The sequence below is a fragment of the Nannobrachium achirus genome, assembly GCF_963921795.1.
Source record: "Nannobrachium achirus genome assembly, chromosome: 19".
Taxonomy (NCBI): Eukaryota; Metazoa; Chordata; class Actinopteri; order Myctophiformes; family Myctophidae; genus Nannobrachium; species Nannobrachium achirus.
The window spans coordinates 21,890,446-21,904,614 of NC_137826.1; the positions used below are offsets into that span (position 1 = coordinate 21,890,446).

At 42.2% G+C, this 14,169-nt stretch overlaps 1 protein-coding gene across 1 annotated transcript in view; it reads right to left on the reverse strand.

Moving 5' to 3' along the window:
* Window positions 1-14,169, reverse strand: part of nrxn2a (neurexin 2a) — a gene marked incomplete at both ends in the record, with an annotated part of 219,172 nt that overhangs the window by 149,907 nt on the left and 55,096 nt on the right. The window contains 1 exon segment of the mRNA XM_080749320.1: window positions 4,048-4,209. Within this exon segment, the coding sequence (XP_080605446.1) occupies window positions 4,048-4,209 (162 nt within the window).

Below are 14,169 nucleotides of genomic sequence, written 5' to 3' on the forward strand. Positions count from 1 at the left end.
CTGCAGCATTAATACACACTGCACCTCCGAGGTGTTCCTTTTATTTATTTACTTTTCCAATGTTTTGTTAGTCTTACTGTACTTATCTACGGTATGTTGTTGATTTATTATCTCCGCCAGGTCAAAGGCAAGAGGGGAGATGATATTTTGTTGACCCCGTCTGGTTCTGTTTATCTGTCTGGGCTGCAAATTGCTTGTGCAAAGTGCATGCCAGTCGGCCAAGGAAGTACCTCCATACATTTCTAAATACAGTATCGTCGCTGTCGGGTGGAAACCATGTAAAGTATGTCCAAAACGGTTCCTTTTTTATTATTTTAAAATAATGTTTCTTAAATAAAATAGTGAATATAGCAGATCTACAAGCTCACAGTGGGTCCCATTGTGACAAATTGTGAGCCTGTAGATCAGTTATTTTCACTACTTTTGTGCGACACTCTTGTATGGCAAAGTAGGACATTTATTTAAGAAAAAAAACATAAAAGGTTGAAATATGGACAAACAAGCCAAGGTTTCTGCCCGACAGCAATGATATATTCTTTCTCTGAAATATCTAAAGGTGCTATAAGTGATAATATCAACTTATGTGTGGTTACAGCAGAATATAACTCTGTAATATTGTGTAGTAATAATTGCTATGGAGTGTTTGTTCAGTAGCAGGGGTCTCTCCACATCTCTCCAGCAAACTCTTTTAGCAAACAGAAAATACATTTCCAGGCGTTTAAATTAGTTTTTGTTTCATCACTTCCAATTTCACTTGTTTATTGTGTATCCTGTATGAGTTCTCTACCTCCTCACTCTCACATGCATACACACACTCACGCACACACACACACACACACACACACACACACACACACGCAGTCACTCACGTGGACGCGTACGCGCACACACACAGACCCTCTCATAATAGATGTCTCGCCTCCTGTGTAGTGATTATTGTTATCAGTGAATACACTTCAGATAGCATAGAACAGTTGTGATGACGGGGGATTCAAGGACAATACACACAATTGTTTTTGGTTTGTGTTTCCAGGAGAAAAATCATACATTGCATCTCTGCGCAGCGTACCGTACACACTGTGCTGCATCCTGACAGTCAACAGAACATGTTCCTCCTTCACGCACTATAAAGAATCAATACAGATACATGGGGGTGATTTCCTACATGCAGTGCTGCACTGTACTGTACATGCTCTGCTTCTAGGAAGCGGCTGAGTGTGCTACCTTCTGTAGGAAAGAGCAGATCGTGTTTCCAGTCCTCTGCTCGAGGTCAAGGACTGAGCTCAACACAGACTGTGTTCACAGTCCAGCTTTATCCTGCTAATCTTGTAGCCGGCACTGAGCATGGACTCAGTTGTTGGACTCACTGCTGGGGAAGCATCTGCTATCCCACCCACTGACCGTTTTCACCCTGGCTGGTATCCCCCGTTCTGGGCACAGGTCAATAGGCCAAGGTATTCAAAGGCTTTCAAGTCACAAAATAATTTTCGGCCTAGAATTATTGACTGCTTTAACTGTTGAAAAATAGCAGATATACAAGCTCACAGCGCGGCACCGAGTGCCGCGAGCTTGTAGATCTGCGATTTTTGAAAAAGTCGTGAAAATGTGTGCAAATCTTTGAATATTATGTATTTTTAGAGCGAACGTTTGTAACTCAAATTTTGCTTCTGGGTGGTCCTTGGAACTATAATATTTTGAGATATGATTTTTTTTTACAGGGGCCCTTCACGTGAAAACCACTGACATAGTAGTCTCTCAAGAACAGACTAACTGAGCTCCAGTTAAGTGAAAAGGACCTTTTCTTTGACGATGGCTGGCCAGATTAGTGACGTAGAAACATAGGTTTTTCAAAAGACACTTATAGAATCGGCTTGCCGCGTGTCACTCCCCATCTCTCCCCCCATTTCCTGTCAGTCTACTGTCCTATCAATAAAGGCATAAAAGCCCAAAAAACAAATCTTTAGAAAAAAAAGACAAAATGGCAAATCTATTAATTTTCGGTGTCATACGACAACCATCAAACGACAAAGTATAAAAGTTAGTTAGTTTATAGGACGTGGTTAATCTATCAATTCTTATTTTCAGTAAGGGCCACCATTGTTTTCAGACTGCGGCCTCCTCACATCAATGTTCATCTGTGTTCAACCCATGAAATAGTAAAGGGCGACTTTTCCGACTTTAACCTGAATGCCATTGCTCCTTTGTGAGGAGGACGTGAACATTTCAATGTGTTCTATGGGTCGAGTGCTTGCTCTCTTGTCACAGCGCTGGAGAATCCCTGACAGTTTAAGTAAAACGGCACATTTTTACGCATTCTTTACATACAGTAGGTTGGCAGAGATTTTTGCCTCCTCGCAATAGAACAACGGGATTCAGGAATTTTAGTTATCCGTTAAACCAGGGGTCTTCGACGTTTTCAGGCCAAGGACCCCTTAGTTGAGAGAGAGAGATGAAGCAGGGACCCCCACAACCTTCTCATAGATTCCATTTACAGTAGTTTCATTGTTTAACAGCACAAATATCAGTGTATTTTGGATTCATGTCAATTTGTGTTGTCAGATATTTAACCACTTGAACCGTCCATGCTTAACACAACTGCTGCCAAAAAAATACCCCTTTGTAGGGCTTCTTCGCCATGCCCGAGGAACCCGAAGATTTAATAAGCTTTAATTAAAAACATATATATATATCGAAGCCGAACTAAAATAGGCCGGAACTAATGCTCCGGGATCGGTTTCTACGCGGACACATTATGGAGCGGAACCGATTAACACCTGGGGAGCCAAACTCGTTCAGGGACGAGTTATGGCCACTAGGTGTCCCCCTGCCACAGGAAGTTATATCGTTCACAGACGTGGCAACAAACAGTTAACTTTTTGAGACTGGAGCTGCCCTTTGAATGACCCTAGTGCATTACGTCACCCACTCAATGCAGGCAGCCCCTCTGGGGAAGACATCACGGAAGGACTTATCATGCTTTACATTCTACTTTGAAACATAAGAACGGCTTTATCTCAGAATGACATGAAAACTGCCCCATGGAAGCAGAGAGCTGATTGTTTTCACGGCGACACTTTACCGCGATTTTACCGCGATTTTTGGATTTTAGTTTCGCGAGTGTTTGTAAACAAATGGATTATCCTCCTCAATCTTCTCTGGACACGCACGTGCACACGCACGAAGCTTGCGAGGCACATCAAAACAAAGCGTAAGTCAATGGTGGCAGCAGCAACAGCTATAAATGTTATAAACCTTAGCAGCCCATGTGTTAACATTGAGGCCGCAAACCGGAAGCGGATGGTCCGTCCTCTATTCCGGCCCGTTAGCTTTCTGTGTAAACACCACGGCTTACAAATGGAGAACGGATTGATCAATTTTCAAAATTTAAAAGGATTTGAGAAGCTGATGGAATACGCAAACACACGATGCATAGCAGTGTCCGATCGCGCACGATGGGAACTGGATTAGCGCCCGCGTTAACAGGTAAGAGAAGCCAGCAGTGAAAGACAGAAAAATCTTCGGTTTCCTCGGCTGTAAACAACCAATGAGTTAATAACCTTGACCTTTCACTCTGCACTTAAGGTGGTTGCACACTGCTGCGTTTTTCGTTGCGAAATGCGTTTTTCAGGGCAAGGAGGGAGAGAGAGATAGAGAGAGCAAGGGACCGAATGGTGCGCGAAACGGGCGGCAGTGTGCAAACGTGACTGACATAACGTGAGGTTGATTTTTTATTTGCGGGCTCCGAAATTCACTCCGATATTCGGCCCGAAAAACGCAGCAGTGTGCAACCAGCTTTAGTCTGCTCTTTTCCCCCTCTTTTTCCCCTTTACACCAACCCTCTTTGCTATTTTTGGCTAAAGTTCTCAGAATATGGACGCTCGGGTTCAAGTGGTTAATATAAGGAGGAAAACGGTTTCTATCACACAAAGATTTGGAGGACCCCCTGTAGTAACTCTGAGGACCCCCTAGGTGTCCTGGACCCCCTATCTAAGACCCTTAAACCGTTAACATATCAGTGTTGTCATTATTAGTGGCAGCAGTACTCACGTCTTTCAAACAACCCATGAAGTTGTTGCTGACCGGGGACCCTGGGAGGTCAGCGGTGCTGAGGCTGCCCCCGATGTAGAAGAGGTCATCTGAGCCCAACATGGTGTAATCCTCCTGAGTGTAGCCTGTAGTGGTCAGGATGCCATCCACCAAGATAGTGACCTTGAGGAATCACATGGACGAAGGGAGACAGAGAGAGAGAGAGAGAGAGAGAGAGAGACAGAGAGAGAGAGAGAGAGAGAGAGGAGGTGAGAACAAACACAGAGAGAGGGAAGATGTCTCAATCAGTCACATAAGGGCTCGCCATCAATATTTCACGCCTTTTATTTATTTATGAGAGCTGGCGGTCCACCCCCCCCCCCCCCCCCCCTTTGCATCGCTTTTTGGTTCCTTTTATTGACAGCAGGAAAGGTGAGAGGGGGACGGTGTAAAGTGAGCATGGCAGAGATGTCTCTGCATAGATTTGATCTGAGGAGCGGTACTTGTAGTCCTGCAACTCTACCTTGCCTCTGCCTCTGAGTTCGCTTCATGTTGAATCTGCGCGGATCAACGCGTTGTAGAGCTTGTAGATCTGCTATTATCAAAAAAAATTACCTGTAATGACGTGCCAAAAACAAGGACCCCAGGTTGAAAGTGGCCGTTACACGCGGGTTGCGGGTGTGTGGATAAGAAACAAAACGGAAATCATTGGCAAGTATTTTTTCGCATCGAAACTATTCAGATAGCTCATTCATACAGTTTGAAGCCTTTTTTCATAGTGAAAAATGGAAATCCTTCCGAGTAAACATTGCATTGCTTTATTGACTTTATTCTGTTTTGTGTGGCTGTACTCAAACAACAGTTTGAAAATATATACTTTTGGTACAAATCACTCGCACAATAAAAACTAAAACACTTGAGTGTGTCAGAACCGATTCTTATTTCCGATTATCTGTTTTACTAATTTATTATATTTCATATATAAATAAATGCAACAACAACCATGAGGTTTCTATACTCTCATAATGCATTAATTTGAGATTAACCACTTACACTCCATATACTGTGCTGTACAGTATGTCAAATAGCTAAAATAGCTGATCTATTTCCAAAAAGCCTATTCATGTTGTGACTTTAAAATGGTACAGAGACGAGGGAAATGAATGATCAGGATCAGTAAATGAAAACAATATAAGAAATAGAAAGACAAAACTAAAGTAGATAACATTGTGTCCTCTATAATTTATACAGCCTTCCTTCTGGGTGAATCTATGACACCAGTCTTAACCCATAAAAAAACGTCATTTTAGATTTAGTGTTGGCTATTCAAAAATAGCAGATCTACAAGCAAACAAGCATTCGTTCTCATAATGGGAACAGCCAGGGGCGTCAATTGGGTGTATGCAGCTGCCATACCCTGGGTCCAGGGGGGAAAATAAAAGTTACTTTTAAATTAGGGCTGGGATGCGATTAAACATTTTAATCTAATTAATTACAGGCTCTGTGATTAATTAATCGCAATTAATCGCATTTTAATCGCACATTGATATTTGACCAGAGAAGCTTTTTTTTTTCAAGTAAAACACATTTTGTTGTACGAGTGAATCAACAAGTGAGTTTTTTTTATCAAATTTTCGCATCCACTGGGCCAAGCAAAGCGCTCTGATCGTCTATTTCTCCCTTTGCGTTTGTTGTCTCTTCTTGGTTGGTGCATCGCTATGATCAGTATGCCCGAAACTGAAGGTTCTGTGGTGCAAAAACGAAGTGCGATTAAAATGCGTTAATTTTTTTAATCGCGTTAATTTTCTGTAATTAATTAATCGCAATTAATCAGTTAAAGTCCCAGCCTTATTTTAAATATAAACCCTTGAATGTCTCTTTGTCTATCTGTGCTGGTTATTATGTTGTTAAATTACAGTAAAATAACTACAAATGCAACATTTAACATAATGGTCACTTTAACAAGGTAGGCTATTATAATTATATTCTCCACACTTGTATTCTCCCCATCTTGACAAAATGGTATATTCCCAGGTTCCGCAGGTCAGCTGCACAGGTACAATGCATTATTGTTAATTGTGGCATGTTTACATGCTAAGTTTAGCTGCACTTGAAAAACCATTCCAGGCTGCCATATCCAGCCCAAGAAACTGTAGAAACCTGTGTAAAAAACTTTTTTTTCATTTTTTTTCAGACATTGTGAAAATAGCCGATCTACATGCCGATCTACCAGCATGTAGATCTGCTATATTCACAATAGAACCTTGTTATCCAAAATGTAATGCCAATTTTCCATGAGGACTCCCATCTTTGCCATACCCTAGCTTTTGCTGAACTGACGCCACTGGGAACAGCGCCTCTGGCGATGACAAACAGAAGCAACTCCTATAACCTCCCGTCAAATGGTTGACGGGTCTGTCAATCAAAGGCTACGCAGGTGGGACCACCCACGAGCATAAAGCAAAATGTCAGCAAACTATATTTCGCAACGGTTTCATCTAAATCAGGCTCTGCAATGTTAGAGATGCGAGTGAGAGAAAGCACAGTGTCAATCAATGTAAATCGACTTCATCAGCATGGCAATTATGAAATGAGGGCTGAGAGACGGATGCTTTCAGAGGGAATAATTTCGAAACGTTTTAGCCAGTAATTAGAACAGAGTTTCATTTCAATTAGAGGGGAAAGGTGAACCTTGCTAAGTGAGGTTACCAAGGATAACTTTCCAACATTTCCACGCCACAATTCCCCGGGCGACTATCTGAGTGGAGAGAGAGGTGCAAGCCCATTCACTTTGAGAAGCTGCCCCCATTATCACTGGCATTTATCAAATCCTCCAGACAGATAATAGCTTAACGTACACTTTGTATTGCCTGCTGATGTCATTTAAAAGCTGGCGCTAAGATTGAGGGCACGATTTGGAAGAAGAAATTGATAGGGAAACTGTATGTGTTTTGTGGGTATAGGGTTTACACTATGTGTTTGTGTGTGTGTGCGCGCGTGAATGCATGGTGCACCAGAAATACGTTATATATTATGGATACATATTTATGAATGGGGGTCAAAGAAAGGGGAGGCAAGGAGCACGCGGCGTTGCAGATAGGACGATAGAGGTGTAGATAACATTAGCGACAGGGCGAATTCCACCCTGACAAAATGAACCACCGGATCTTATAAAATGTTTCCCAGTGTCTCTTTGGCAGGAGGTGCATTTCGCCTCCGTATCTACATGTCAGTGAGGTAACTTATCTGAGGGGAAAGCAATTTACACAGGGATCAAATGCATGGCTTGAAAGCAAGAGCGAGGCGGTAAGCATCGGATTGTTGCTCCACTGGGAGTAGGGCTAAGGGGGGCCAGGGGGGGGGGTAAGGAAATAAGAGGAGACGAAAAAGGAGGCTGAGAGTCATGCGCAGGTTAGACAGATAGGTCAAAGCATCTGTCCGCAACACATTGGTGGAAAAAGTACTCACATTTTTTACTTGAGTAAAAGTATCAATACTACAATGTAGAAATACTCCGTTACAAGTAAAAAAACACCAAAATACCTATGAGAGTGCAATGCATTTCAATGATAAGGGAGCGTTTTTTGCAGAAAGCCTCTGCTGGCATGAAACCGCTTCACTCTCATTGAAATGCATTGGAGGAACGCGGATTCCACTCTCATAGGTATTTTGGTGTGAGGGCACTCACACCAAAATACCTGAGAGTGGAATCCGCGTTCCGCCAATGCATTTCAATGAGAAGGGAGCGTTTTTTGCAGAAATCCTCTGCTGGCATGAAACCGCTTCACTCTCATTGAAATGCATTGGCGGAACGCGGATTACACTCTCATAGGTACTTTGGTGTGAGGGCACCATAAGTCCAGAATTCAAAATGCACTTGAGTAAAAGTGGCATCAAGATGTACTTAAAGTACCAAAAGTACAACATGTTTGAAAATAGCCGATCTACAAGCACACAACGCGTCGCATCGCGACGCGTTGTGAGCTTGTAGATCGACTATTTTCAAATAGCCAAGGAATAAAATAGGGCTAAAGTGGATTAATGTATGTTTTATAATATTATAGTTTATATCTGCAAATTAAAGTAACTAGCAACTAAAGTTTTCAAATAATTGTAGTGGAGTAAAAGTACAATGTTTGCCTCTGAGATGAGTGGAGTAGAAGTAAAAGTACTGAAAACTGGAAATACTCAAGTAAAGTACAAATACCTAAAAACTGTACTTAAGTACAGTACTTAAGTAAATGTACTTAGTTACGTTACGCCACTGCCGCAACAGAAGAAAATCCTGTATTGGTTTGATGAATCTACTGTCATCACTTATATACACAGCTGAATCATGATGGTGCTTTAACTCTGAGAGTGTAAATATGGACCGGTAAAGGTCAATTTCTATACACTTACCCATTTAAGCCCTAATAGAAGAACAAACATCCTCTTTATTTTCATCTGGGAATATTTCCTATTTTGCTCTTTCCTTTTACGATGAGTGGTCGAGAGCCCTCACACTACATCTCATTGTCACAGTCCACACATTGCTTGTCCACTGCAAGGAATTATGTTTTATATTAGAGGAACAAAAAAAATACATAGATATAATATTTATAATCAAATTTAGATTGTTAAATCCACGATGAATGGATTATTAAATGAGTGTTTATTGATGCCAATTAACTCATTGAGTGCCAGCGCCCTCTAGGGGCCATAGAATGCCAGCGCATCTCTCATAGGCGAGCGCTTTAGCTTCCAGGACCTCACCTTCCAGGACCTCACGCTCACGTTCATGCACGTCATGGAAATGTCCCGGATGATAATGCTAACAGAATGGCTATTCCCATTTTGTCATCTAAAAGATCATTTTTGGGCGATTTCGCCGTAAATAAACCTCGCGCCGCTTCCCTAAAGACACAATCCAGAGATATAAGCCTTCAAAGATGTGGTCTTTCATTGGATTAGGCGGAGATTGGTGATTTTGTTCGCAAATAACGTCCGGCCGGGACGTTGCTAGCTTTCGGCTAGTAGCTAGAAAAATCAGGCCAGGCTTCAGAAGGCCTCTTATCATTTTATTCCATTTCATTAAATATCCCGGACTAGTTCGGGATAGGCACCCTGGAATACGTCGCGCCGCCTACAATGAACATTGGGTGAACATTGGGGGGGGTCTAAACTTTATTTTAAACCATTTTCAATGGAATAAATCGTCGGAGCATCTAGCGTCTCTCGTTGGTGAGCGCTGGGCGAGCCGGGACCACCCACGTTGCTCCAAGCAGCTCGGGGTAAGTAAAATAGCAAATAAAAAATTGTTTTTGATCCCGAATATCCCGAACTAGTTCGGGATAGGCACTGTATGAGTTAAGGCTATAAAAAGGCTTATTTTAATTTCATTATGTTCCCCTACCAAGACATTTACAGCATCACAAATGTTAAAAAATAATTATAATAACAATAAGAGTAAACTATAAAATATTGAAACAAAAACATGTTTATTCGATATGCTAATATCAACCAATGTGCCATGTCCCTACAAATTATGATCAAAAGGGATTCAGTATTCAGCACATCTGGTTAAGAGCAGATTTGGATGTTGATAATGTTTTGGTGCATTTGCATTTGACTAATTATCTTTTCTCTTAACAGAAAAGGAAGAGAAAATTAAGAGAATGTTGCTGCATGAAGCCCAATTTATATATTTTTTTTTACAAGTTTATATACAGTATACAGGGGACTGAGCACATCAATGGACTTTGTTGTAAATGTGTCAGTAGTACTCAGCTGGATGGGTTTTAACTGTAGTCTCTGAGAAAAATGGAAAAGCCATTAAAATACAGGTAATCAGAGCAAAACAGCCGTGGCGAACATAACAAGGTCACAAAAAGACATTGCTCTTCAGTACAAATATCACTGAAGTGGCTTAGCAGACAAGGGAAGACAACAGCCATACAGTTAATATGCCTTTAAAGCAGCACAGTGTGTACAATGCTAAACGGATAACAATGACATGTAAACAGGGAGACGGAGGATGTCGACAGGCTAGCACACACAAGTAAAAATGCACGCCCCGCACAGACATGATTGCATTTAGCCAGCGTTTGAAGAGGCCAGTGAATGAGTTATAAGTAGTAAGTACTATAGTACAATGACATATTTCTATGAGGATGAGTGTTCCCAACCTGAGAGGCTCTTACCAAGAAGGATGGTCTGACCAAAAGTGATTCGCCTCTAATGATGTCTCTTCACACGGCGGCGGACCTGTTACTCTGAGTTCTTTGTGTGATGAAGGTGTTAAAGTGGAAGATGTGCCAAGGCCATGTAGGACTTTGAATTATTATCAGACTGATCCCATGAAACCTTATGAAAATACATGTCCCAGCTTAACCTCTTGGAACACTTGCATTCCTATTCTGGGTGCATCATAATCGGTGAACAATCTGCAAAAATGCCTAGGCAAACATTCAGTATTTTCTGTGAAAATATCTGGGAGATCTACCATCTCACTGAGCTTGCAGATTGGCTATTTTCGGCAAATAAATGTCATTGCCATTACTTTTCCGGGTTAAACAACACAGCTTTCATCATTGGAATTGCATTACGGAACGTACACGTTGTTACATTTTATGGGTTTATTTTGTCTGGCCTTAAAACAGTTTTGTTGCATTGAGTTGCACTGGTGCGGTCTGGCCATTAACATGCTGCCGCACTTGCAAATGTAGTTGGCTGTCGTTAAAATGGCATATAAATCCACATAATCACAAACTATTCAAGAAAGGAGCACCGGTCCTATGTTTCTATGCAGCGATTTGACCCGACAACATCATGACGGATGATCGAAAAGTAACAAGTGACTCTGTAGTCAGAAGAATAGGGTATGATTCGTTAAAAGGCCATATTTAATTAAGATATTGAGATGATTTTGTAGTCCACCGGCCGTCCGTCCGTCGGTCGGTCGGTCGGTCGGTCGGTCGGTCGGTCGGTCGGTCACACGTCACACGTCACACCTTTGCCCTGCTCATATCTCCGCATCAGTATATAGGGCTTGTTTGTTTATTGTATGACATCACGCCACATCATCAGCTGTGGACTCTGTGATGTCATCGTATCGCATCAGTATATAGGGCTTGTTTGTTTATTGTATGACATCACGCCACATCATCAGCTGTGGACTCTGTGATGTCATCGTATCTCCATATATGGCCATCTCCGTATATGGAGATATAAGTCGTCCATGCCCAAGTATGGGCTGGTGAGGTCAGACTTTGTGTGATGCGTAGGTTATCTCCATATATGGAGATTCAACATTCCAGGCAATGCTCTCTTCCCTGGTGAGAATTGCCCCTTTATATAGGGCTTGTTTGTGTATTGTATGACATCACGCCACATCATCAGCTGTGGACTCTGTGATGTCATCGTATCTCCATATATGGCCATCTCCGTATATGGAGATATAAGTCGTCCATGCCCAAGTATGGGCTGGTGAGGTCAGACTTTGTGTGATGCGTAGGTTATCTCCATATATGGAGATTCAACATTCCAGGTGTAACTATGGCTACCCGTATGACGTGAGAGGTGGAGGTTGTGATATTTGTGGAGATAAGCGACCAACGGTCGCTTATCTCCCGATTAGGGAGTCTTACTGGTTGTTTATTGCGACCGTAAGGTCGCAGTTTAGTATCAAAACCTCCACCGGCCGTCCGTCCGTCGGTCGGTCGGTCGGTCGGTCGGTCGGTCACACGTCACACGTCACACCTTTGCCCTGCTCATATCTCCGCATCAGTATGACATCACACCACATGTGTACACAAACCTTTGTGTACGTTGCTGTGGCAACAGTCTGTTGTTGCTGGTCTGTTAGTGTACGTTAGCAACCACCTTAGCAACCATGGTTTTACCCTAGCAACCAACTGTTTACCCTAGCAACCAACTGTTTACCATAGCAACCATATTTTTTTACCCTAGTCTCAATATATTGAATCCACTTTCACGATGTAAAGTCCAGTTCAACATTTCAAACACCAAAAATGGTAAAATACCAAACAATACAGGTTCTCAGGGTTCTTGAAGATCAAGAGTCTTGGTCAAATACTTCTGTTGGTTTCTGCACTGATCATTATACAATTCAGCTGTGTTTGCTCGTGTCATCATGATGAGGTCATAAATCAGCCATGCCCAAATATAGATTTTACGGGTTTACATGCTTACTCAGTTATTCGTTATGTGAAAGTCCTATGACGTCTATGATATCTGACATCATCATACATACATTCCCTTTTATGCCCATAAATGGAGATCCCTCTGTAGAACCAGCCACTGACATCACTGTAATGTCAGGTGAACCAAATCCCTTTTATGCCCATATATGGAGATCCCTGTGATGCCAGGGGAACCAATCCCTTTTATGCCCATATATGGAGATATGGAGATCCCCCGGGTTGCCAGGGTAACCAAATCCATTTTATGCCCATATATGGAGATCCCTGTGATGCCAGGGGAACCAAATCCCTTTTACGCCCATATATGGAGATCCCTTATGTCATCAATATTAAGCCCATATCTGTGAATATCTATGGGTACCAGATGTCTCCATATATGGTTAAATGGTCCGATATACATCACTGGCCAGAAGACCAAGAAATGGTGCAACCTCGCCCTTTGCTTTTCTCCCTTAGGCATCTTACTGGTAGGTAGTTTAATGAGGAATGCAGTATGGTGGTAGGTAGGTAGTTATGGCCTTTGATGTAAGATTTTCACTTTCTAGGATAACTATATTTGCTATTCCCAGATGATGCCCTTTTAGGGTACCCCTCATGCCCATATATGGAGATCCCCAGGCTTTACTAATTAACATACGTTTTATGCCCATATATGGAGATCATTGTCCCAATGTCATCAGATATATGGGCATAAATGGACACAGGCAAACTAGATGGGCTGTATGGATATCCAGATGTGTGATGTAAGTGTTTTATTCCAAATGTGGCACCCCACAGACATATTTCCAGAAACAAAATCCCTTTCGTGCCCATATATGGAGATTTCTGATGTCATCAATCCCAGGCCCTGTAAAAAACATGGTTGCTATGGTAAACAGTTGGTTGCTAGGGTAAACAGTTGGTTGCTAGGGTAAGAAAACATGGTTGCTATGGTAAACAATTGGTTGCTAGGGTAAACAGTTGGTTGCTAGGGTAAAAAAAACATGGTTGCTGTGGTAAACAGTTGGTTGCTAGGGTAAACAGTTGGTTGCTAAGGTAAAAAACATGGTTGCTATGGTAAACAGTTGGTTAGTAGGGTAAACCTTCAATGATTTTGACATCTTGTTACTAATCTGTCGGTAGATAATGCCGGTCTTATATAAGGGTCATTTGTGTACGGTGTGATGTCATACTGATGTCAGCAGTGTGACAGGAGATAAGCGACCAACGGTCGCTTATCTCCCGATTAGGGAGTCTTACTGGTTAAATGGATGCCCATTAGCTGACACCGGGGAAACAGCAAATTGCGACCGTCAGGGAGCAGTTTACTATGAAAACCTCCACCGGCCGTCCGTCGGTCGGTCGGTCGGTCGGTCGGTCGGTCACACGTCACACGTCGCACCTTTGCCCTGCTCATATCTCCGCATCAGTATATAGGGCTTGTTTGTTTATTGTATGACATCACGCCACATCATCAGCTGTGGACTCTGTGATGTCATCGTATCGCATCAGTATATAGGGCTTGTTTGTTTATTGTATGACATCACGCCACATCATCAGCTGTGGACTCTGTGATGTCATCGTATCTCCATATATGGCCATCTCCGTATATGGAGATATAAGTCGTCCATGCCCAAGTATGGGCTGGTGAGGTCAGACTTTGTGTGATGCGTAGGTTATCTCCATATATGGAGATTCAACATTCCAGGTGTAACTATGGCTACCCGTATGACGTGAGAGGTGGAGGTTGTGATATTTGTGGAGATAAGCGACCAACGGTCGCTTATCTCCCGATTAGGGAGTCTTACTGGTCTTTCTGGGGTCCATATAAGATACATACACATTTTAAAACATGAAAATACATAATTACCAGTAAGGCACCCTAACCCTGCAAGGCCCAGCGTTGCTTTTTGGCAACATTTTTTAAATAATTAAAAAAAAAATGTTATAGTTGGTTTTC